The 23,246-nt window shown below is 30.3% G+C and overlaps 1 protein-coding gene across 1 annotated transcript in view; it reads right to left on the reverse strand.

The window, feature by feature from the left end:
* LOC111716103 (glutamate receptor ionotropic, kainate 3) overlaps nt 1-13,602 on the reverse strand; it is a gene marked incomplete at its 3' end in the record, with an annotated part of 16,068 nt that extends 2,466 nt beyond the window's left edge. Inside the window, 9 exon segments of the mRNA XM_023491520.1 lie at nt 249-354; nt 482-530; nt 2,510-2,596; nt 4,850-4,918; nt 6,480-6,560; nt 8,008-8,055; nt 8,417-8,485; nt 11,556-11,632; nt 13,507-13,602. Coding sequence (XP_023347288.1) covers nt 249-354; nt 482-530; nt 2,510-2,596; nt 4,850-4,918; nt 6,480-6,560; nt 8,008-8,055; nt 8,417-8,485; nt 11,556-11,632; nt 13,507-13,594 — 674 coding nt within the window.
* Between the last annotated feature and the right edge of the window lie 9,644 nt (nt 13,603-23,246).

The following is a 23,246-nucleotide window of genomic DNA, read 5'->3' on the forward strand; positions in this document are numbered from 1 at the left end:
AGTTATCTGCATTGAATGTGGTTATGGGCCAACCAATAAAAACAACCTACTCTGGTTAGGCGGGTCCAAACTACATAGTAAAATTGTGATTTTTTTATTTGTATTATCTCATGCTTTGTATTTGAATAAAAATATGAAAATTAATTCCTTTAAATATTGTCATTGTGTGGATACCGAGATCACACAAAAGTTTCGACGTCCGATTTGGTTCAGGCGTTCTTGTGCCATTTTTTTTACAAAAACGATACCTGCATTGTTTAAAGAACTGTGGAATTATTGTTGGTGAAAATCCGATCAAGAAATTGACCATATTGTTTCTTCTGACTGAATGTAGAAGTGCGCTGAAATCATCTCCTCAATTGAAAAAAAATCTTCATCAACAAATTGCAACTAACATTTTGAAATTAGAAAAATTTATAGAAAATTCTCTGAAGAGAAAAAAAAAGTAATTTTTCAGAAAATTATTTTTAATTTAAAATACCATCAATTTTGTAGGAAAGAATGTTCAGTTCTGAATCAGTTAGCTGGTTCTGAAAAAATCAATTAGTGAGAAAATAATGTAAAAAATCAATTGGTGAGAAAATAATGTAAAAAATCAATTGGTGAGAAAATAATGTAAAAAATCAATTGGTGAGAAAATAATGTAAAAAATCAATTGGTGAGAAAATAATGTAAAAAATCAATTGGTGAGAAAATAATGTAAAAAATCAATTGGTGAGAAAATAATGTAAAAAATCAATTGGTGAGAAAATAATGTAAAAAATCAATTGGTGAGAAAATAATGTAAAAAATCAATTGGTGAGAAAATAATGTAAAAAATCAATTGGTGAGAAAATAATGTAAAAAATCAATTGGTGAGAAAATAATGTAAAAAATCAATTGGTGAGAAAATAATGTAAAAAATCAATTGGTGAGAAAATAATGTAAAAAATCAATTGGTGAGAAAATAATGTAAAAAAATTGCAATCTTTAAAAACATTTGATGCCTTTTCTAATTTAAATTTTATCTTTTTACCCCTGGAAAATGTGTAAATTTTTTCCTAATTTTAATCTAAAAAATTGCCCATTTAATTTTAAAGGGACTGCACAGGTAATCTTGAGTGATCCTCCATTTAGAAAGAGGGACATGTTAGATTCACAACTGTAACTGTATAAACATCTACTGATGTGAACATTCGACCGAATATTTATTGAATTCTGACAATTTTATCTCAGTTTCAAGGATACCGTTGTTAATCGTACATGACTTTCTTTAATTTAAATGGAGTGTCACTTGAAATTACGTTTACAGCTCATAGTCCCTTTATTTCAAATAAAATGTGATATGTATTTATCAGATAAACTTATTTTGCTTATTTGCGCCCATTTTTTGGTAAATTTGAATTAGCTTATTCAAGAACTGTCCAAAAATGTATAATTTGTCATATTTATTTATTTTTATTAGGAAAACAAAGTGAATAAAATATAAAAGCTTATTAAAGAGTAAATCGTTTTCTAAATTCAGCTCCTTAGATCTCTTAGTTGAACATATTTTATTGACACATTCTTCAAAGCAATTGTTTATTATTCAATTTAGCATCAAGCCATTGTGAATTTGAAATATAAAGTATAAACCAAAACTTCTAGTCGCTAAAGTTTTGCAAAATTAAATGATGAAGTATAGAAAATCAATGATTTGATAACTAAAAATGTGACATTATACGTATTTCAATAATAATAAAAAAATTCTAACTCTCGGAATTATCTAATTTAACCAAGAGCCGGCAGAAACTATCTTTCAAGCAACAATTGTGAATTTAACCCGTATGAGAACCCTTCAGACATAACTCAAAAACTGTTCATTGCTTTTATTTTGCCCAACTATATCCCAGACAGACATTTTTGGGTCTATGAGTGGGAAAAGTGTTGTTAAATATCGGTATAATTTAATTTACCCCCCCCCCCCCGGGTATCCTGGTTTTCGAGTACCCCAGCAGAGATAGGGTTAATTTAGCATTTGCCTGACTGGCTTATCCGTGACGTTAATCAACGACAATCCTAAAATTAACTGGTTTGGAGGAGTAACCAGTAAGAATGTTATCTATTTAGTACTAGCTTAGGGACCCAGCGTTGCCCAGGGTTGTAAGTGTTAGTCCCACCGTATATCGTAAATTACGAGTTTAACTATTTTTTCCCTCTAAAAGTCTACCAACCTAATTTAAAATCTCAAAACAAAGCTAAGAACATTCCTATTGATCTCCTGAGTTCCTCAATCCTAGTTTGAGGCAAATCGGTCCAGGGGTTTATGATGTATGATCGGACAAAGAAACATACAGTCAAGAAGAGATTACAACTTGATATACAGTTAAACCCTAAATGAGCCATACATCGAAACAATTTATCAAATGTTGTCTTGGCAATTTTTTTATACTATTTTACGTAAATCTCACTACTTGCGAAAATAAATAAATAGCCATAAATATGCGGAAACAGTAAGTATTAAGGATTTAACTGTATATAGATTGTTTACCTGAAGATCTAGTACTGCAGGAATATTAGAATCGTAAAGTATAACGGCATGAGTCCAGTTGGCATTCAGAACAAAATCATGCACAGCCTTAATTAAGAAATTAGTGAAGAGATATCATTTATTCAATCTAAAGAAACTGTGCCCTTTTATGCCTAATAATGCATGATTTTCATTGTAGCCAACGCAAAACTGTCAATAATAGTATTATTCTTGGCATTTCCAAAAGATGATTTCCAAAAATGGAGGGCAATTTTAAATATTCCTTTGTTTTTACATTTCATTGTTGCGTCATGGCATTCAAGCCAACAATTGTAATAGAAATTTGGCTGCATTCTGAATTAAACATGAGGAAGAAATAAATTGGATATGGTATTCATTAGGACTGGGCCCGGTCCAACTTTTTCTAGCTGTTTTGTTAACGGTTAGTTCCAACCATTAAAAAATAAAACTTCAGTTAGCCGTTAATTTTAAAGGTAAGAACGGAATGTTTGTTCCGTTTACGGCATTTTCCGTTTTTTTATTAAATTACTGTTAGTTAACGATCTAAATTTTATTGACGGCGTTAACGGAAATTTTTCAACAATCGTTATTGGCTCTAGCCATTAATGGTACCGTTATTACAAAATGAATGGCGCAAAAAAATTGTCAACGGCACAGATGTAAACCATGTATTACAGTATTAAAGGCATTAACTTTAAAATTCGGTGATGATGATGGACCAAACCTCTGTAGTTTAAAACAGTAGATGTTAGTTCCACATTTATTGAAAATATATTTCGGTCTGGGTTAACCCTCGTCAGTTCTAACGATATAATAACCATTAAAATTGATAAAAATAAAAAATAAAAAAATAGAATTAAAAAAATAAAATAAAGGCATTAACGGTGAACAAATTTCGTTAAAGGTTAAAAAATCGTTAATGGCACAGCCGTTAACGGTATATTACAGTAATAACGGCGTTAACGGTGAAAAAATTCTTTAACGGTTTATAAACATTTAAAAACATCAAAACGCCTTAAATTTTTAAAATAAAAAACTGCATGCAATTTTCATCAAAAAATAACGAAATTTAACGTTTTTAGCTTTATAGTTAACATTTGTAACCGTTATTTTGTTTCAAAAACGGCTTATCCGTTTCGTCAACGATTTAAACAGTTTTTGCCGTACGTGAACAGACTCTTACGTTATTTTTCGAAAACCTCCGTTTCGTTAACCGAACTTTGCCCACCCCTATAATCATGGACGGTACGACTTTTTTATTTTTTATTTCACATGAATGAGAAAAAAACCTTATTTTTAGATTTTTTATAAACAGGTCATAAGAAAACAAGTTAAATGTGTTTGGAAACATAAAATACTTCAAATAAAATTAAATGTGGTAAAATTTCACTTAAATGCGTCAAGTGAGTAGTAATATTTTTAGTGTAAAAACTATACAGTTTCTAGATAATAGTCAATGTTCATTCCTTCGCAAAACTAACTAACTAGATATAAGACAAAATAATTATATTAGCTTGATCTATGGGGTTGCAATATTAGCTAAATAACATGTTTTAAGTCTTTTTAAATTGATAAAAATAAGAGTTTGAAAATGTTTGTAGATGATAATATTTATTCTTTGATGCAACGCTCTCAACAAAATATCTAAGCGCATATAGTTGATTGTTTTTTTTACAAACAACATATTATGAAAATGTTGTCTGCTATCCAACTATAGTATTTCTCAAGATGTATGCAGAGTTTTATAATGACAGAAGTGGGTTAAAGAAACTTTCTTACTTTTTTACTTTTTTCCTTTTTTTTACTTTTTTTACTCTTTTTACTTTTTTACTTTTTTTACTTTTTTTACTTTTTTACATAAGATTATATTGTTCCTTGTGAGTCCGTGTTGTAATTGTATGATTAGTGTCACAATATGTAAACAGTTTAGCACGTTTTTAATCGTATTTTGTCACGGATACTACGCTGTCCGTTCCAAGAAGATGGTACGTTATAAGTTATGGCATGACAATAGTCCATGTCCGTGACAAGAAGATGGCACGTTTTGAGTCATGTGGCTTTACCGGTATAACTTTTACACATCCAAGACAAGAATATATGACGTTAAAAGGAATTGAGTCTTTGTCATAAACTCTGATTTTCTAATTCCCATATCTTTACAACCCAATGTCATAAACCTTAGATATCTTAAACTATGAATTCTGTTTGATCAAATTTTTTAAGTTTGAAATATTGAAGGTTTACACCTTCAAGTTCCAAAGATATTGTGATAAGAACATTTGAGTTTGTGGCAAAAACTTAGTTTCTTTAAAACATTTTGACATTTACATAAAATCTTACCTTATTAATATGTTTAAATTGTGGATGTATTTTCAGGAAAAGATTGGAACTAGACTGTAGGTTACCACTCTGTTGAATTAAATTGAATTAGATTATTAATATGCTTTTTTGTTACTTCAACTATTTTTTTATCTCAATACTTATAAAATAAACTGTATAGCAGGAAATAAGTTTTCTACTTTTTATAAATTGTTCGTTATTTGTGAATATAACTTTGGAGCGACCCTGTAAATTTTTAATTGTCAGTATGGTTTCAATGATAGAAAAAAAACTTTCAATCGATTCAGATAAAACAACTAAAATAAGTTGACATTTTTCAATTTCAATAGTTTCAGATAGAAAAAGTATCGTAAATTGTCAACTTGTTATATATTTATATAGAGGTATCACTAGCTGAAGTCCCCAGCGTAGACCGTGGAATTTTAAAGAAATAGAATAAATGTTGGAATTTTTTTAGCCTTTGTTATTTCCGGGATGCAAAGAATTTCAGCACGTTTGGTTCACCCGTTCGGCCAGCCATAGATATATATATATAAGCAAAGAGCTTTATTTCATAGATTATTGGTTATCATTGTAGAACTTAAATGCAAGGGGATCATTGAAAAGTCTTTGACAGCTCCTTAACATCAGCATTTTTTATGATTTCATATTTGTTCATCTAATTGTATATTTATATAATAATACATACATATCATTTATATTTGCATTCAGTCCAGGATAATACTGCAGAAATAAAAGAGCAATAACACCAAACACAAAACATACATTATACATACTCCCATAATTTTACAATTGGATTATGGGGTTTGATGTTTAAGAATTAAAAAAATATTGTTATTATTTTAAACCATAAGTCAAATATTTTCTGTGGTCAATAATTTCTAGATCAATTTATATTTCACGGGTTTGACCTATTGAAGATCTGGATGAGTTCCAAGTTAATAATAATTTCAATTTAAATAACACGAATTTCAAATTAATTATGATTTGGATTCTTTTTCACAGATTTAAATTATCAATCCCCTCTTACCCTTTAGTAAAAGTAAATTCAACCCGAAGTCAGACCGCGTCAACCTTGTTGCACCGGCTAGTCCTATTGAGTTCCTTTAACCAAATGTCCGGGCGATACAGTACAAACTGGGACCGGAAAGGTTGACCTGTCTCGGAAATTCAAATGTACTACGGCTGCCCGTGAGGTTCCGAACTTACGATGAGTCTCTGAAGTCTGAATTAGTTTAGCGATATTTCAACTAAAAAGTTCAACCTCTGAGTCGTTACAATTAATAAACACACATATCTACAGAAAAAAAGATCTTAAAGGGAATGTAAGCGTAACTTCTAGTGACCCTCTATGCAAATATGAAAATGCCCGATTCACAACGGTACACTTGAAATTTGATCAATAATAGGGAAGATATAGCCGTTTTCCTGAAGTAGAAATGCGCATTGCCCAAGTTACTGTTGTAGAAAACCCACAGTTGAAAATAATCAGTTTTCAAAATTATGAACATTGATGTCTCATTCATACTAGATAAGACAAAACTCTTCAGGTTACCGTTGTGAATTGGACATTGCCATCTTTGCATGGAGAGTCACTTGAAATTACGCTTACTGTCCCTTTAATTTGTACCTGAGTATCCAGAAAGGGTATATCTAATCCACTGCAGATGCTTTGGACATGGATACTGGACAAATGGTCCGAGGGACCAATCTTTAAAAAAATAATGTTTATTAAAAAATGCTTGCTAACGCTGACCCGACTCTAAAAGTTTCCTGATTCGAGCCCAACCGATCCCTTACAACATATACTCTATTTGCATTCAGTCGTACTGTCTAGTCTGAACTACCCAGAGTTGAGTCGACCCAGCATGTTTTATGCAACAAATATACCCTGGCAAGATCACTGTGCTATGCCTAAAGAGGTATAAGTTTTATTGTAAACAGCATTTGCACAGGCTTGGCCCTCCTCCCTACTCAAGAATACAATACAATCTTTCTTACATTTTTTTAATCAAAAATGGTCAATAAAATTTTCCAAAAAAAAAAATGAATAGAAACCATTACCGTCAATGTTAACTCAAAATATGAATATTTGAAATAAAAATGATGTAAGCAAAATGTAAATATATTTATTGATAGTTTATGCAAACCCTTGTCAAAGGGTAAATAAAGAATAGTTTTGAAACTTTCAAAAGATGTATTTTAAAGTATTGAATTAGCTTTTTGCTACTTTTTCCAAACAACATTAATAAATATAAGGTTTTAAATGTAACGGATACATTTGCTTTAGTCGCAACTCCCACTAATACGTGCATAAAGACTAGAGGGGCTACGAGGTCTCAAAGTCCAAAATATTTTTTTATTATAGAATTAGCATTCTTTATCACAAAAATAGCGTTCTTTAGCATTCATTGTAGTGTTAGCATTCTAAATGGTTCTTAAACATAAATTACCATTCTTTATCATAGTTTTAGCATTCCTTATCATAGAATTGGCATTTTTTATCATAGAATTAGCATTCTTTATCATAGAATTGGCATTTTTTATCATAGAATTAGCATGTTTGATCATAGAATTAGCATTCTTAATCCCAAAATTAGCATTCTTTATAATAGAATTAGCATTCGTTATAGTGTTAGCATTCTTAATGGTTCTAAACATAAATTAGCATTTTTTATCATAGAAACCCGAATCTCCATAAATTTAAAGTCAACTCAAGCTTTATCTATATAAAGCGGCATACACTTTTTTAACATCGGAGATTGTAGTAGTGAAAGCATAAGGTTATTCATATATGATATCTGATAATACTTTAGAGAGGATCAGACGTAGTATGAACATAATTCCTTGTTTTTTTCTGACAACCTTGGTTTTCTTGACCTTTTTACATGAACAGTTATTGAGTTTACGAATTAGAAACTATTTTTAGGAAAAAAAAGAACAAAAAAACTGAGTTTTGGCCACAAACTCAAACTTTTCTGACCTTATTTCTTTGCAACCCGATGTTTGAAGATCAAAGGTTTACACCATCCGGTTGCAGAGATATAGGGATAAGAAAATTTAAGTTTGTGGCAAAAACTCAATTCCTTTCAACCTTCTAAACTTAAAATTTAATGAGTCGTCTTTTTAATATTTTGGATAATTAATAAGCTACTTACCACGGCCTGAAATCCTGATTTTATTCCTTTACAAACTGCTCGAATCAACTATTTTTCAAACTCTTTGTTTGCAATAATATTAAAAAATTCTCAGAAAAATGTTCTCAAAAATATCTGATTTAATAGAGCTATATTTGCAATAAACAGATTTAAAAGACAATTAATGAAGTTTTGACAAATGATTTTTTTTAAAAATTGTTTTAATGATTATTCAAAAATTTAGAAAATGTTATAAAATTAAAATTGTTTTGAAGTGATCCAAATGAAATCCAAAAATTAAATACGAAATGATAAGATTTTTTTTCTTCAAAGATCTCTTTACAAAAAGTAAGACTTTTATTTCACATGATATTTTTAGTATCAAACGTTCAAAACTTTTTATGATTTGTGTAAAAAGAAGGTAGTTTTCCTTGAATGAGTTTTTATCAGAGTATATTGGGAAAACCTCAATGCTAGAATCTTCCAAAAGGTTTTCCGCCTAAATAATGGACAAATGTAAATGTCGGCCAAATGGTAATTTATGGACAAATGTAAATGTCAGGCCAATGGTAATTATGGGCAAATGTAAATGTCGGGCAAATAGTAACTATGGAAAAATGTAAATGTCGGGCAAATGGTAATTATGGACAAATGTAAATCTCGGGCAACTGGTAGTTATGGATAAATGATAATGTTGGCTAAATGGTAACTATAGGCCAATGTAAATGTTGGGCAAATACTAATTATGGACAAATGTAAATGTCGGGTAAATGGTTATTAAGGGCGTAAATGTCGGGAAAATGGTAGTTATGGTCAAATGTAAATGTCGGGCAAATAGTAACTATGGAAAAATGTAAATGTCGGGCAAATGGTAAAATGTAAATCTCGGGCAACCGGTAGTTATGGACAAATAAAAATGTCGTGCAAATGGTAATTATAAGTTATGGTCAAATGTAAATGTCGGGCAAATAGTAAAATGTAAATCTCGGGCAACCGGTAGTTATGGACAAATAAAAATGTCGTGCAAATGGTAATTATGGGAAAATTTAGATATCGGGCAAATGGTTATTATGGACGTAAATGTCGGGCAAAAACTAATTATGGAAAAATCAAAATGTTGGGCAAATGGTAATTATGGACAGATGTAAATGGCGGGCAAATAGTAACTATGGATTAATGTAAATGTCGGGTAAATGGTAATTACGGAAAAATGTAAATGGCGGGCAAATAGTAATTATGGACAAATGTAAATGTCGGGGAAAAGGTGGATTTTGGTCCAAAGTTAATTTCATGAAAATGTAAATGTCAGAAAACGTAAATGTCAGAAAGTGTAAATGTCATGTAATTGTAAATGTCAGAAAATGTAAATGTCGGGCAAGAGTAAAAGTCGGAAAAAAATGTAAATGGCGGGCCAATCCAATGCTAGACAAATTTTCTGAAAAACGTTATTAATATTGTCATTTATATTGTAATTATTGTGAGGAAAATTTATCAATAATTATTTACCCAATCAATGTTTTTACTTTGTGTTTGTGAGTTAAAAAAAAATATCAAAGTTGATATGACAAGATATGGTTTCTGTTTTCGTAAAGAACATGTAAACACTTCCCTTGAACTGGTTTTAGTATTAAATTAAAACCCAGCGAGCAGTTTTACTTTATCTTGTAATTTTTATTTTTATTTTAAACCTAATATTTTGTTTAGTGGATTCCCAACATTTATATTTTCTAAAATATATTGTCTCTGCTTGTTTAACATGTGTACAGTATGAATTATTGTTCCCTACCAAAGATAATCAAGTCAGAGAACAAAAAATGTTTTTTTTAAAACTTTCGTGCAAGGTTTTATTTCAAGGGTAAAATTATAGAGATGGGCACATTCATTCGTTAAAAGTTTGCTTACGGTCCATTTTGTTCGTTTACGGTCCATTTAATTCGCTTACGGTCCATTTAGTTCGTTTATGGTCCATTCAGTTTGTTTATGGTCATTTTAGTTCGTTTACGGTCCATTTAGTTTCTTTATGGTCCATTTAGTTCGTTTACGGTCCATTTAGTTTGTTACTTTTAGATTTATTCAATTCTAAATTGTTCTCGTTCTTCATTGTATTCACTATGTCAAACAAACTCGTTTGACATTTATACGGTCAAATGTATAATTTACAAATTTGGGAACAGTCCCTTTATCCTCCGGTTTTATTCGGAGAACATCTGTTCTGGGGAAATGAACGAATTAATGATTTAAGGGAAAGAGAAGAAAACATAAAATCAGAAAGTACAATCCAAATAAAGTATGTTTGGGCCAAAAGGTGTACATCTTGTTTTTAAATACATTCTTGTTTTCATTCTTTTTTCAAATGAAATTTTTCCTTGTTCATTTACAGAGCATCCAGACATTTACAAAAAATCATCTCTAAAATGATTTTTAAGTTATGTTTGCTTATTTTTCGGATCATATCAAAGTATTTTCATACATTTTGCGTAATATTTTACTACATATTAAATTATATTGAAGTATATGAACGTATTGTAATGAGTTGCCAATAATTTAATTATAAATAAATTGTCGGCGTAATTTTAAAGGGAGAGACTGATTAAACTCTGGTTTTTAAATTTGTTTTATAACGACGACGAAAATAATACAAAAAATTATACTGTATACTGTAACCACGGTTTTTTAAAGCCATTTATCTGATTATTTATCAGGAAGATATCGTCGTTTTCCGGTCTGAAAAGATTTTCTCGATTTGTTTTCATTTAATTCCTTTTAAATTTAAAGAAACGCAACTGAAAATTTTCATTTTCTATATATATTGAAAAAAAGGATAACTTCAAAAATTTTTAAAAATAGATTATGGAGACTGGAAAGTCCTTTAATATTACGATCAGATATTCTTGATCTTTGTGCGAGTATTAGAAATAATTATTATTTACGAGTATTAGAAATAATTATCATGTACGAGTATAAAAATAATGATTTTGTACGAGTATTAGAAATAATTATTATGTACAAGTATTAAAAATAATTATTATGTACAAGTATTAAAAATAATTATTATGTACCAGTATTAAAAATAATTATTATGTACCAGTATTAAACATAATTATTATGTACGAGTGTAAAAATAATTATTATGTACAAGTATTAAAAATAATTATTATGCACCAGTATTAAACATAATTATTATGTACGAGTGTAAAAATAATTATTATGTACGAGTGTAAAAATAATTATTATGTACGAGTGTAAAAATCAAAATGAAACGATTTTCACACCGAACATCGTGAGGTGTCAAAATATTCTTATTTTTATCGAAAACAAACTAGAAAAAAAATCACAGCAAAAACGTTTTATTCAATTTTATTTAACTTATTTCATAGCAGGTCAATAAAGTTACTTTATCATCCTGTTGTAGGGTGATAAAGTAACTTTTTCAACCTAAAACGAGAAATGTTAGGTATGAAAATCGAAATTTAATAGCAGAGTGAAAAAGTCACTCTACAACGGAAAATATTATGTGTGATAAATTTCCAAAAATTGAATAAATGATATTTTTTATATTTTTGCTCCACCTTGTTTATAATTTCTGCTGAGATAGCTACTGCTCTTGGGACTGTGGAATTCCAGTTTTCTTGGCTAATAACAACTCCTTAAAAACAATATAAATGAACTCATACCTGCAGCCTCAAACTATAATTATCCCTAAAATTATACGTTTTTGAACAGCCCTTGAGATAGCGAACTTAAATATGCAAAAATATTTGCAAAATTTTTCAAAACTAAATGTATATTCAAGAAAAATTGAAAATGTGTCCATTCTCTTTAAAGAAATCTATACAAAATGTCTACGAAAAAATTGTGAAATCTTTTTTTTTGTTCAAGATTTTCCTAAGAGCTACAAAAATCGAAGTCCATTGACTGGAAGTAGGTCTAAATACAGATTTAGACTTGAAAAGATAAAATAAGGCATTCAGGCAGTATGCATGAGGACTAATAATAAAGGCCTGATTTGAGCCTAAAATGATCTTCAAAAAACATCAGTGACACCCCCCCCCCCCCTCAGCTGGAATAGGGTTGAGGCAAATTAACCAAAATGTTAATTAATTAACTTGTTGTTAAAATACTAATGAAGTATCTACATCAAGGAATAAATGTTCAAACAGAATTTATTAAAAGATTAAATTGTAATTAAAATTCCTCATTTGAAATCACAACTAACAGTTTTAACAAAAACGACTCGGTTGACAGAAAAGTTACAGGCTTATATCGGGTTTCCAGAAATTAAATGCTACCTTTAAAAATTCCATTTAATCAAAGGTTTTAGGAAGACGATACCTGGCCTTCGTAGAAGGATTCCACATCAAGCTACGCGGCAAGGCTCATATAGTTATCTCTTGTGTTATATAAACAATCTGATAGAGTTTCCCTTCGCGTAAATATATATATATAAATACCGGAATAAGTTATATCTAAATCTTTTTAGAGTCCGTCCTCATGGCCTTTATATTGGTCTATCACGTCGGGGTCACCATTAAAGAGGCCCTGAGGACGGACCCTAATAAGACTCAGATGTAATTTATGTAAGTATATATATTTACAATTATGCTAAGGGAAACTCTATAAGATTGTTTATGGTCACGCAAGATAACTATATGAGCCTTGCCGCGTAGCTTGATGTGGAACCCTTCTCCGGAGGCCAGATATCGTCTTCCAAAGGTTTTCATTTTTTGTTTTGGTCTTATTTCTTTTGTGCAAGATTAAAATTTTAGCATAATGCAATAAAATCAAACAATTTTCTATTTTTCTACTTGAATTTATCGAAAGGCATGTCCGATTCCTTTGAACCTTTATTTAAACAACAAAAAGAAACATTTTGTCGTGCAATTGAAAATAATGAAATTTTAGATTAAAAGACGTCGTTTTTCTCAGACTAAGATTTGAATGGTAACGTTGTGAATCGGAAAAGGTCACTTAAAATTACCTCTACGTTCCATTAAAAAGCTTTCAAAGAAAACTCGAAAATGTCTAAACAACTCATAAAATTATGACCCTCTCCAGATCTAGAAAACGAGGACCCAGAAAATCTTTAATTTAAATTGAAACAAAAACATTTTTTGGCTTTTCCACGGGAACTTACCAACTCTAAACCTTGTATTTTCCACGGGAACTTACCAACTCTAAACCTTGTATTTTCCACGGGAACTTACCAACTCTAAACCTTGTATTTTCCACAGGAACTTACCAACTCTAAACCTTGTATTTTCCACAGACACTTACCAACTCTAAACCTTGTATTTTCCACGGGAACTTACCAACTCTAAACCTTGTATTTTCCACAGGAACTTACTAACTCTAAACCTTGTATTTTTTTCACAGACACTTACCAACTCTAAACCTTGTATTTTCCACGGGAACTTACCAACTCTAAACCTTGTATTACCACAGGAACTTACCAACTCTAAACCTTGTATTTTTCACAGGAACTTACCAACTCTAAACCTTGTATTTTCCGCAGACACTTACCAACTCTAAACCTTGTATTGGAGAATTGAAAACTAACTTTCACAAACTGGAGCAAAAATGAAAGATTGATTAAATCTTTCTTTTTCATTTTTATTCAAATCTGAAAAAAGTTAATTGCATCGCTTTAAGTTTTTATTATTTGAATAGTTTCATGGTTTCCCAAATATGCGTTGAAAATTAAAGTTTCCCTGTCATATCATAATGTGTATATTATATCACATTTTTTATTCACATGAACAATAATAGCGATAACTATGGCGGGGGCGCGTATATCCCTTTATCTATTCGATCTATCTTTTTTTTTTGTTAAAAATTTGTAGGATTTCCCTTTGTTATAAAAATAAAGTTCATTAACTTAAGAAGGGTGGCCAAATTACACATATAGAGCTTTACACTCAACTAGACAAAGAAGAAGAACGTCAAAATGCGACATTACTGGTAGGACTTTGTAATCTCGTAGCTCCTCTAGCTTTAATTCTACGCACACGGATGAGAAAAGCAAATTTATCTATTAGAAATTAAAAACTTTTCTCAGGCCAAATTTAAATAATTTGAGCCTCAGCTTAAATTTAAGCGGCGGCTTAAATATGGTTTGTTTCACTTAAAATCATATTTATTGCTTCAAGATTTAAGCCGGTGCTCAATTGAAACCGGTTTTTGGCGGATTTAAGACGCGGCTCAAATTCATTAAATTTGGGCACTGTTCTTCTAGTGATCGCTTTTTCATAAAAGGAGTTAATATTGAAATCATATAAGATTTAAATGTTAAAAGTTTACATTGGTTTGATTTGGATTGAACGCTGAAATATTAAGTAAAACATACAGTAATTTCATAAATTGATAAATTTGTAAGTTAAGTGTACCCTGCATGCATAGATATATAATATAGTATACTGTTTACATAAATAAGTTTGTAGTTGTTAATGTAGTAAATAAAATATTATATCTTCAAGCATATACATTAAATACAGATATATTGTGGAAAACAATCATGTATACTAAATTCAGAATTTAGGAAAATAAAAAAGTTGGATTAGAATCAAATACAAACAGTAGACTAATTATAGTTAGATTAGAACCAGAGACAAACAGGAGACTAATTATAGTTAGATTAGAACCAGAGACAAACAGGAGACTAATTATAGTTAGATTAGAACAAGAGACAAACAGGAGACTGATTATAGTTGGATTAGAATCAAAGACAAACAGTAGACTAATTATAGTTAGATTAGAACCAGAGACAAACAGGAGACTTAAAATACTTGGACTTGAACTAGAGACTAACAGGAGACTAATTATACTTGGATTATAGAACCAGAGACAAAAGAGACTGATCATAATTAGATTATAGTAATAAAAAACAAATTTTAATCGTATTAGACCTGCAAGTATAGAAGCCAGAGATAAATTTTGACTTAAATTATTATGATAATCGTTTTGTAATTTATTCAAGTTTATAAATTTTTCGATAAAAGATTGAATGAGTCTAGAGAAGGGTGCGTTTGGCTGTTCAAAAATTTTGTTGTTCATTGTTTGTGAACGACCCTTTTCCTTAGGGTTTTTTCTCAAACATTATTTGAAAAAATTGTTTTCGTTCGTTTTCAAAATTATCGTTAAATTTCCATATACTTCGTTTATTTTCTCAATGAACAAGATCGCTCAAACAAATCGTTTGTCAATTTAAAATTATAATTTTTTAAAAGTTTGTTAGAAAAAATCCACAATTCTGTAAAACAAATATTTTATTTTCAATACCTTTAAGAACATTTTTCCGTTAAGTAAAAATAACTATCGTTTTTAAGTTCATTCGAATGAATAAACTATAAACAGTGCAGATGGCGGAAACGTTATTTCTGTGTGTCTGTACAAAAAGAGTGTGTGTAAGGTTTACTGAACCGAAGGCGTGTACTGTAGGTATATACTGTACATAAGAATCTCGGTATTTGTGCAGTCTAGGAGAGTACATTTGTTTATTGTTAATTGTTTACTTTTTAAATAATTTTAATATACATGTAGTATATTATTTAAATATTTAAGTCGAAACTTTAAAGCCAAATTTTCATGCAAAGAATATAATTTGATTAAACTACTCGTTATTCAAGTTTAATTATAATTGACGACATTGTTCTGCAATTTCCTTGACTGTAGTCATGTTGTGTGTCTGTACCAAAAGAGTGTGTGTAAGGAATACCGAACTCGTCTGCAAAGCAGTGCGACTGGCTCTCTCATACCAGACCAGCGCAATTTCCTTTCCCTTTATTCCTACTCACTGACTATAAATTGTTTGTTTTTTAAACGTCATTTTTTTATTTTCTGAACAATTCAATTAGTTCGTCCATCGTTCATTTTTTCGGAACGACACCAACGTTCATGAAAAATTGTGTTCGTTCCGAAATATGTTGTTCTTACACAAACATGATGCCGATGTCTAAGCCCTGCTGCTGTAGCATATTTTGTATATTTTAGAATTTAAAAAGTTTCCTTGCACGATAGATTTAAACAATAAACAATGAATCGTAAAAGCTGTCTCTTTCACATAATAAATAATTCAATATAAGATTATTGACAGTGTCTACTGTCTTATTTACATTTCAAAAGCTCTATTTAACTTTTAATTGGGGCTCTTTCTGTAAGCATCTTCTCTTTGCACAGTACACAACAAAAGTAAACGTTCGCGGATTTTCAAATAATTTTTCGCACATTTTTTAAATTTCACAAAAATCAAAAGCTTTTTGATACAACTTTTTGTAATTCTGAGCATCCATAAACCTTTCCTTGGGTCATGCGAGGTCCCTCAAAAAATTTGGGTCTGATCGGTTCAGCCGTTTTGACGTTTATTGGTTTCAAACAGACAAACAAACAGACACCTAAACAGACCAGCAAAGTAATATATAGAAGGGGTTGTAAGAGTAATTGTAAGGTACCCTCCATACTAAGATGACAGTGCATGATTTAAAAACGGTATCCTTAAGGCTTAAAAGCTTATGTATGATCAAGCATCAGATATCAATGTTTCTTTAAACTGTTTTTTTTCATTTGTGTTCTCTCTGCTAAAGTGACTTGCGCATTTCTTGCTTTAGAATCAATGAATAAATTATCAGAATTAAACACTTTTCGAGTAAAAAACGTCTTCCACCTTTGAATGGAGGGTCACTTGAAATTACAAGTTTACAGACCCAATTCAAGATTAAAATTAACATGAATCTAAAGTCACACTCTTTAATTCAAGTTTTAATTGTAGATATAATGTATTATGTTTGTTTTTTTCATTTCATAATGTTTCAATCGTTTTTAGATTGAAATCAACGTTATAGCTTCAAGTTTTAATGAGAATCCTTACGTAACCATGGTTTTTTTTTCGTAGTTTTCAAGGGCTATAAAGGAGAAGACAAGATATTTATAAAGATGACCGTCGTGCTAAAGCCGGCTGTAAAGAACGGTCTGAAGGTGGAATTTGGGTTACTGCAAAAAATGTTGTCGTTTATGGGAATTATATTTTATGGAAAAAGGAATAAAAAACGTAGAACTGCATGAATGTAAATATTAATAAATTTGAATGTTCAGAATAGGTTATTGTATACGCGGTAATTGTACATCAGACAAATATTTCTTATACAAATGGAGTACTGTCTGCAAAGCATGTATATTGTATAATCAATCATATGGTTGGGCGGGCTGCGTCGGTTGTATTCTTCCTTCTATTTCATACTCCTTGGTAAGTCCCAACTCATTATATAGATCATACCAAACATCTGAGCTCGACTGAGTGACATTTTTTCTTCCTCCTTTATTCAGAGGCTAGAGATGTTATTGAGGTTTGAGCCTCTGACGGGAGTTTGAATCCCAATACACGGACCACACTATGCGAGGAAATATAAATCTGTCCGCCATAGAGTCCCCATTTATTAATCCAGATTTCGAGTACAGCTTTGTAACTTCGTAGCTCCTTTAGATTTGATTTCACGCCCAGGCTGGCCATGTATTCGGTACATCTCAGAAATTCATAACTTTTTTATAGGTTAACCAGAGACATAACATGTTTAAAGTTTTAAGAAAAACGAAAAACACGGTGCAGCATTATACGAACTATGTATATATGTTACAACCTTTCATCTTGGGAGTCAAGAAAATAAAGGTTTGTTACAAAAACACGATATATTGGTGTTTGTCAGGCATGAGGCCCTAGGCGGAAACTTTTTAATTCAATTAAAAACTTTGTTCCGTCCGAGTAATTACTGGCCTAAATCCCGGTTTACATATATACATATATATGCACAATATAGTTCTCTCACAATTTTCAGAAAATACCTGAAATAGTGAAAAAAGTTAACATCCAATGGGCAGAATTTCTGTTTCTTCTTTTAAAAAGCTAGCTTGAATTTGGTATCTTTATTTCAATAGTTTGGTTATTTGTACCCGATAAACGTCAAAACAGAAAAACTGAAATCAGTCCCAAAGGAATTGAGTCTTTGTCACAATCTCAGATTTTATAATCCCTATATCTTTGCAACCCAATGTCGTAAACCTTTGATATTTTAAACTGTTATTATTTGATCTAACAGAAGTCATAGTTTGAAATGTCAAAGGTTTACGAAGTTGGAATCCAAAGATATAGGGATTCGAAAATCAGAATTTGTGGCAAAGACTCAATTCCTTTGTTTGTGTTAACTCGTAGGAGTTCAAAATATTGCATCAAATAAATTGTTTAATTTAGGAAATCCACCAGGAAAATCTGTAACAGATTGTATGGTATTTTGTCTAGCCAAAAAACATACATTTTTTTTTAACATACAGGGTTATCATGAGCTCCGGACCTCCTGATAAACCTAAACTTGCGAATAGATGTACAGTACAATTACGACTATGTAATGGAAACCATATGTTAAATGAATGAACCCCCTTCTAATGAAATTTATGTGTGCAGATATAGCACATGTGCACCCTAGAACAAAAAATTAAATATTAAGTTAACGGCATTTTGCCGATAACTTTAATAAACTGACCCATGCAAGAAATTTATTTATGTCTAAAGTCTTGGTCTTATAGGGTAACAAGCATGAATATAAAGGAGTAAGTATGGTAAAAAATAAAGGCAATGACATTGCCAGACTTCACAGTCGACCCAGTCTTAAAAATGATTCTAAGAAAGGTTTATGAATGATCAGAATTTTTAAAAAGGTATTGAGTCTTTGTCACAAACTATGATTTTCTAATCTCTATATCTTTGTAATCCAATGCCGTAGACCTTAGATATTTCAAACTATGAATTCTGTTAGATAAAAAAATCTAAGTTTGAAATATCAAAGGTTTACACCATCAGGTTGAAAAAATATAAGTATTAGAAAATCAGAGTTTGTTACAAAGACTCAATTCCTTTGCCTCCGAAAATTTTCTATTTTTACAAAAAAATTTTAAAATCCACACAAAAAATATTATTAAATCCGCGAAACTTTTTTGTTAATATTTTTAATGTATACAAAGAGAAAACGTTCACAGATAAAGTAACAATTAAAGTAAAAAGTTGAAAAAGGTGATTTCGATATTTAGAAAACCTTCTCAGATTGCAGTGTGAGGTTTCGTGATTGTTTACATTTTTTCTTAAGGTTTCTCACCGCATTTTCACTCAGAAGCAGATATAAAATGTACTAAATCCCTATTATATCCCAACTGAAATTGCTGATTTCTTGGTAAATTGTAGATCGTAATGAGTAGAGCTATGGAGAGAATTCGCATTAGAAAATCTGTTAACATAAAGTATATAAGTATATAAGAAGTGTCACAAAACTTTTAACGATGTAAAGAAAGTTTTGTCTTGGTATTCAAATAAAAGTTAGGTATCTTAAAAGTAATAATGAGTGTAAACTCATCAGAATGCATTATTATTATTATCTTAAAAGTAATTTCAAGCAATTATCTATGCCCGATTCACAACGGTACCCTTGAAACCTTTTTCTGACAAATAATGTGGAAGATTTTGTCGTTTTACTAGGTTTTAAAAGTTTCAAATTCGGATAATTCCTGAAAGTTTTCCTGCAGCAGAAATGCACAAGTCATTTATGTAGAGAAATCACAATTGCAAATAATCCGTTTCAAACTAATAAAAATTGATATATAATTAAACTTGATCACACAAAGCTTTTAAGGGTCCCCTTGTGTATCGATCATTTCAATTTTTGCATGCAGGAAGGGTTTCCAGGTAACGAAACTTTTCGCGAAAAAAATGCGAAAATTTTCGTTTGTTTTTCGCAATTTTTTTTTGTGAAATTTCGCGCCATTTTGTTGTGGGATATGATTCTAAGGAAGGTTTATGATTGATCAGAATTTTTCAAAATTTGCCTCCAAAATTTTAAAAATCTACACAAAAAATATCATAAAATCCGCGAACCTTTTTTTGTTGTTATTTTATAATGTATACAAAGAGAAAACGTTCACAGAAAGTAATAATTAAAAGCTGAAATAGGTGATGGGCGCGAAGCGTCCTGAATGTCTATTGCTCTATATTTCAATACAGGTTCAGTCAAATTTTTGAATATTTTTAATATTATCACCGTTCAATATTATTTTCAAATATTATCACCATTCAATATTATTTTCAAATATTATCACCATTCAATATTATTTTCAAATATTATCACCATTCAATATTATTTTCAAATATTATCACCATTCAATATTATTTTCAAATATTATCACCATTCAATATTATTTTCAAATATTATCACCATTCAATATTATTTTCAAATATTATCACCATTCAATATTATTTTCAAATATTATCACCATTCAATATTATTTTTAAATATTATCACCATGCAATATTATTTTCAAAGACATCCTGCTTCACTGGAATAACAAAGAACCCCTAACGAGACACTTTACTTCCAATTGATTAGGTTTGTAGAGAATTCTGTTTACTCAACTCCTCCCCTCCCCCCCTCTGCCTCCCCTCCCTCTAGCTCTATGCAGATTATAAATCTAATAAAACCACAGACACAACGATCCCAAACCTTCAGTATACATACTTTCAAATGATCCTTAAATTTCATGTGAAGAATGTCCGAATTAGAACGATACCATTAAATGTTTTGTCTGATCAAGTATAATATTTGAAAACTGATTATTTAACTGTGGTAGGTTCTCTTCATATTATTTAGCTGTAGTAGGTTCTCTTCATATTATTTAACTGTAGTAGGTTCTCTTCATATTATTTAACTGTAGTAGGTTCTCTTCATATTATTTAACGGTAGTAGGTTCTCTTCATATTATTTAACGGTAGTAGGTTCTCTTAATATTATTTAACGGTAGTAGGTTCTCTTCATATTATTTAACTGCAGTAGGTTCTCTTAATATTATTTAAATGCAGTAGGTTCTCTTAATATTATTTAACGGTAGTAGGTTCTCTTCATATTATTTAACTGCAGTAGGTTCTCTTCATATTATTTAACGGTAGTAGGTTCTCTTCATATTATTTAACTGCAGTAGGTTCTCTTAATATTATTTAACGGTAGTAGGTTCTCTTCATATTATTTAACGGTATAAAGTTCTCTTCATATGCTGCACATTTCTGCAGAAGGAAATAAACTGGAAAAAATAATTCCACATAATTGAGAAGATAAAGGTTTCAAGATTTCCATTGTTAATTGTAAATGGAGGGTTACTCAAAATTACGACAGAGCTTTATGAAAAAGTTTTTTAATTTAGTTATTTAACGAAAATCTTTGACATAGTCAATGTTAAATTTCTAAAACCCAAAAGTGACGATATGCAATACAGTATCATTTCAAAGGAATTGAGTTTTTGCAACAAACTTACATTTTCTGACCCCTATATTTTTGCAACCTGATGGTGTAAACCTTTGATATTTCAAACTTAGACTATTTGATCTACCAGAATTAATAGTTTGAAATATCAAAGGTCTAGGAAAACGGTTTGCTAAGTTATAGGAATTAGAAAATCTGAGTTTGTGGCAAAAACTCAATTCCTTTAAAATTTCTCCATGATTTGTGGGTAACTTTTTACTTTTCTTCTTATCTAGCTAAGATTGAGCCAGAAAGTTCCCTTGGGGCGAATTTGCTAGATTTTATAGATTTAATGACTCTCGGATGATGAATGGTAAACCATAGGGAAACATGAAAATAAACTTTAAATAAAATTTATTTTTTGTTGTGCGTATTTTAAAGTTATAGATATTTATTTAAAACCATTTATTTCTGTTTTAATTGGTTTATTTAGAAACTATTATTAGAAATATTAGAAATTGTAAGGTCTTACAAAAAATAAAAAATGGACCCAGAATAACCGTCCGGGTCCATTTTATTTGTAGGACCTTACAACTTCGTTTTGACGAGTCCATTTTTAAATAAGGTAAAGAAATAAAAAATAGAAGGCAAATTTTTTTGGAGGTGAAATGAATAAAGATATAAAAAATGTTATTCCAAAATGTTATATGTAGATCGAATTTATTTGGGAAGCAAATTTTCGCGAAAAAATGCACAAAAATGAAAAAGTTGCTTGCATATTCTGCCAACTTGTGCGCCGAATTCAGCATTTTTGCACGAAAAAAAATCCGAGCAAAACTCGTTTGTCAACAATTTTCATTTTTCTTGATCAAACAAAAGCGCGTAGGCCAAGGATACCGTTGTGGTTCGCGGAGTGGGAGTGGGTTCAGGAGCGGGAGTGGGAGTGGGAGTGGGAGTGACTTAAACTTAAGTGTACACTTTACACTTCTGTTAAATTTAGTTAGGCTTGAGAGAAAAAAAAACAAACATTTTTTTTAATTCTTGGGTAATATCAAACCTAACCTGTCTTTCTATAAAACCTTTTAAAAGAATAAGTTTTTTATAAATAAACTTATCTAAATCCCTTTTTATATATTTACTTATCTAAATCCCTTTTTATATTCAGATATGTCTCGATACAAGTATTGACTTCAAGTTGAAAGTATTTTGATATTAAATATCAAGTCAACCGTGGGTAATGCCTTGAAAAGAAAAATGATTATTTGAAAACGGTTTTGTATTTATAAATTATATATACATATTCATATATAAATATACAAATATTGAGAATATTTTTTAAAACTTTCTTTTTCTCTGATCCGAAAAGGCATATGTATTATATGGCAGGGATAAGGTACTTTAAACGAACATCTATTTTACCAACACAATAAAAACGTAAATTTTCAATTCGTGAATAGAAAAGTAAAGAATTGTTAATTCTAGAAAGCGAATAGGAACAAAAAGAACGAATTTGAAAATTTTTATTTGGACACCCAACTGAACTACAAGTTTCTTCTCACCACCATATATAATAATAGAACTGGGCGAAAGTAAGTTTTGGAAATGAATTGGAAATTACGGAAACCCTTGTTGATGTTTAAACTCGTTAACTGAACGTTAAATTTATGGTTAAAACAATCTGTAACATACTGAAGATGAACGTTGCGTTAATTTAATTGATCTTATAAGAACTGAGCTAAAAACTGTAAGACCAGAAATGTAGTAAACTGTATTACATTACATGTGAGCAGTGTATGTAAGAAATCTAGCCCCGAGATAACTCAACGATAACTACACTCAAAGTCTAATTAGAATCGAACTGACTCTATCTCTAGCCAAAACTCAAGGCTCTCAATCTCTAGCCAAAACTCAAGGCTATGTATACGTCCGTGTTAATCAACAATTCGTATTGAACTCATTTATTTTATATACAGGTGAACTAAACTGACCGGCTAGCCGGAC

The sequence above is a fragment of the Eurytemora carolleeae genome, unplaced genomic scaffold (assembly GCF_000591075.1).
Source record: "Eurytemora carolleeae unplaced genomic scaffold, Eaff_2.0 scaffold1203, whole genome shotgun sequence".
NCBI lineage: Eukaryota > Metazoa > Arthropoda > Copepoda > Calanoida > Temoridae > Eurytemora > Eurytemora carolleeae.